The sequence below is a fragment of the Mesoplodon mirus genome (genome assembly GCF_964341445.2).
Source record: "Mesoplodon mirus genome assembly, chromosome: 7".
Lineage (NCBI taxonomy): Eukaryota > Metazoa > Chordata > Mammalia > Artiodactyla > Ziphiidae > Mesoplodon > Mesoplodon mirus.
The window spans coordinates 4,630,855-4,634,462 of record NC_138983.1 but is presented as its reverse complement, the minus strand read 5'-3'; the positions used below and the strand labels follow the sequence as shown (position 1 = coordinate 4,634,462).

Here is a 3,608-nt window from a genome sequence, read left to right as displayed (position 1 = left end):
CTTGCACCTGTTGGGGATTCATCTCCACCTGCTTGCCTGCCGTGGCCACCTGGCCGTGTGGTTCCATCCTGGCTGCAACCCATGAGTTTTGGGTTTTGCTATCCTAGGTGCTCTGTCCATTTTTATAGGGGAATTTGGAGAGATCAGAAAAGATGCATCACTCTTCCATCTTCCCCAGACTGCTTTCAAGCTCTCTCGAAATAGCATGAAATAGCAGCAGAAGTGTCTATTCTGAAAGTCCCAGGCTTGATGGCAGCTCGAGGTGGGCTGTTTGTCAATAGAAACAAGCAGCACCAAAGAGCAGAGCATGACATCTATGGGGATCTGGGCCTTTCCAGGCCCCTGTCACCAGACCTTGAGGCCTGGCAGAGAGAGCTGCAAGCGGGGCCACCGTGCGCTGTCCTTGGGTCACATGTCCTTGGTGCACTTGGCTGAGAGGGCAAGTGGGACTGAATTCCAGCTCATGCACGAGCCCTGAGTCCCGTCCCGGGGCTGCAGCCTCCGCCCTGAGAATGCATGCTATGTGCTGGTGGTTTCCCTGACCAAAGGGAGGACGTGACTGCCTGTCTTTAAGGCCTCTTTCCGCAGTGGGATTCCCTACAAGGGGGTCAGCAAAGTGGCCTCTCCCTGAGATGGTGGGAGCCGTTGCCGAGGTGAATGCACGCCCTCTTGGCTCGGAACTGTACCAAATCCCTCCCAGCAGAAATGTGGAGTTCCCTCACCTCTGTGGTCACTGTGCCACCTGCCTCCTCACCTGGGGAAGGGTCTCAGGGATGGGGGGCAGGTGGACAAGCAAAGCCGGGAGAGTCAAAGGAATCAACCAGGTAGGGAGCCGCTGGCCCATCCTAGCTTGGCCCAGCTCGAGGGGGCTCCTGGCGGAGAGACCCCAGGCTTACCCTCCTCCTGGAGGAGTCCCCCCAGCTTTCCAACCCCTGCCCAGGCAAGGGCTGCTTGGTTCCCTGGTTGGTGCAGACCCTTTCCAACCTCTAGGTCTGTGCGCGTGTGTTCTCTCCACCTGCTGTTCCTTGGAAAACTCCCACTGTCCTTCAGGGCCCGATTCAAATGTCACCTCCTCCAGGAAGCCTTCCCATGAAGCCCTGCCAGGACTTGGCACACAAAAGACACTTGATGAGGCAGCTGAACTTTGGGGGCAAATAAGTGGGGTCGGCTCGGCTATATCCCTCTCGTGAGATGCTGGTGCGGCTCCGAGGCTCTACCAGCTAATGATTTCTATGGATTTCAGCAACAGGGAGGACAGGATGGAGGAGATACGGGACTGATGGTGCTGGTCCCCTGACCTCCGAGAATGGGTGCTCCGGCCTGCTGGGAACAGGACTTCTAAAACGACAATTATGTCTGGAAGGCTGTGGTCCAAGGCCATTTTTGCTGGCTATAAGCGGGGTCTACGGAACCAGAGGGAGCACACAGCTCTCCTGAAAATTGAAGGTGTATATGCTCGAGATGAAACTGAATTCTATCTAGGCAAGAGATGTGCTTACGTGTACAAAGCAAAGAACAACACAGTAACTCCTGGTGGAAAACCTAACAAAACCAGAGTAATCTGGGGAAAGATAACTCGTGCTCATGGAAACAGTGGCATGGTTCGTGCCAAATTCCGAAGCAATCTTCCTGCTAAGGCCATTGGACACAGAATCCGTGTGATGCTGTACCCTTCAAGGATTTAAACTTACTGAAAAGTAAATAAATAAATGTGGATTTGTAAAAAAAAAAAAAAAAAAAAAAAAAAAAAGACACTTGATGAGGGATGAATGCGTCCAGTGTGGCTCCCTCAGCCAGCTCTGGAGGGCAGTGAACTCCCTTGACATCCTTCTCCAAGATGCTTCCCTGTTCCAGCTGCTGGGACGTCACTGGCTTTCTGAGAAGCTCACGTGTTCCCGAGTCTTGTGGGGACTTCCCCTCCGCCCTCAGAACAAACCTTGACTGTGACCTGCCAGATCCGCTGGCCTGACTTAGATCCATTGGCAGGACCGCCGTCCCCAGCCCGGAAGACCACCAGTTCCTCCCCGTCAGGTTTCCTGGTCCTGGTGGACTCTGCCCCTTGGGCCCGTGCTCCCCCCAACCCCCCTTCCCCGCCCCCAGGAGCCTGGGCAGCTGGCCGGGCAGCACGCTCAAAGTCCGCGTGGCTTTCCAGGCGCCCCGGGGGTCTGCCTCCGTCCCTGCCCTGCTGTCTTGCTCTCACCTTCCCTGCGGCTGGAGGCGGTCACCCGCTCAGCCCCTTTTCTGTGCTGTGGCCTTTTGTCCCTCACCCTGGGGTTTATCACCTCAGGGCAAGGGTGCCTTTATGATACTGCAGGATACAAATGGCCACAACGGAGCAAGGTGTCCCCACCCACAGTCCCTCTTAGGGCATGGGGGTGACAACAGCTTTGTACTGGGTAAGCCCCAGTCCCAAGGGATTCCCAGGAGGCATGTGGTCTCCTGGGGGGTTCTGCCTCCTGTCCCCTCTAGTCCACCCCGTCCAGCCACCACACTTTAAAAGCATAAATCCCATCATGTTTCTCTCCCAAGCTTGAGACCCTCCAGTTGCCTCCAGCTGCTGTCAGAACGAGCTACCCATCAGCACGGATGCCAAACCCTATGGGGTCTGCTGCCGCCCCCTGCCTGCACCTCGGCCCCCTCCCCTCAAGCTCACTGTCCTCAGCCCGCCGTCACTGCCCCTACACGCCATGCCCCCTCCTGCCCTGCCCCATGGCCAGCTCCTCCTCATCCTTCAGACCTCAGCTAAAATGTCACCTCCTCCCAGAGGCCCTCCCTGACCATCTCATGTAAAGAGGACCCCTCCGTGTGTGTTTTTCATTTAAAAAAAATTTATTTATTCTTTTTTTTTTTTTGGCCACGTGGCACGGCATGTGGGATCTTAGCTCCCCAACCAGGGATCGAACTCGGGCCCCCTGCGGTGGAAGTGTGGAGTCTTAACAACTGAGCTGCCAGGGAAGTCCCCGGGTGTGCTTTTTAGGATCGAGATTTAATGAATTCTCTTACCATAAACTTCACCCCTTTAAAGTATAAAATTCAATGATTTTCAGTATATTCACCAGGTTGTGCAACCATCACCACTGTCTAACTTCAGAACACTCTACTCACCCAGAGAAGAAACCTCGTACCCCTTGGCAGTCTCTCCGACCCTCCCCTCCCCCAGGCCCTGGCCACCACCAACATGCCTTCTGTCTCCGTGGATTTACCTCTTCTGGACACTTCGTATTAATGGAATCCTACATTACATGGCCTTTGGTATCTGATTCTTCCACTTAGCATATTTACCGTCAAGATTCAGCACCTCATTCCTTCTTATGGCTGAATAATATGCCCTTGTATGGATCTGCCACGTTTCGTTTATCCGTCCCTCACTCCCTTTGTGCACGAATCCAGTGTATGCTTTTCATTTCCCCACGGTGTTCTTCTCACGTTTGGTCTCTTTGATGAGACACGGTCTCCGAGAGGGAGGCCCTGACTGTGTGCTCCGGGCTGTGCCTCGGTGCGTGGCCAGGGCTGGGTGCACTGGGGTGCTTGGTGAATAGGGCGCCCCGAGTGGGATGGTCTGAACTCCGCCCAGCCTTGTCTCAGTGGATGCCTTTGGTGCCAGCTGA

The 3,608-nt window shown here is 54.9% G+C and overlaps 1 protein-coding gene across 1 annotated transcript; it reads left to right on the top strand.

The window, feature by feature from the left end:
• Positions 1–1,139: 1,139 nt before the first annotated feature.
• Positions 1,140–1,714, top strand: LOC309807810 (large ribosomal subunit protein eL33). The gene has a single exon (XM_082627756.1). It carries the CDS (start codon positions 1,353–1,355, stop codon positions 1,683–1,685), a length of 333 nt encoding a protein of 110 aa, XP_082483882.1. The 5' UTR covers positions 1,140–1,352; the 3' UTR covers positions 1,686–1,714.
• Positions 1,715–3,608: the final 1,894 nt, after the last annotated feature.

Bases quoted from the DNA above. Each gene is read 5' to 3' on its own strand.
- LOC309807810 (XM_082627756.1), top strand. From the start codon at position 1,353: ATGTCTGGAAGGCTGTGGTCCAAGGCCATTTTTGCTGGCTATAAGCGG.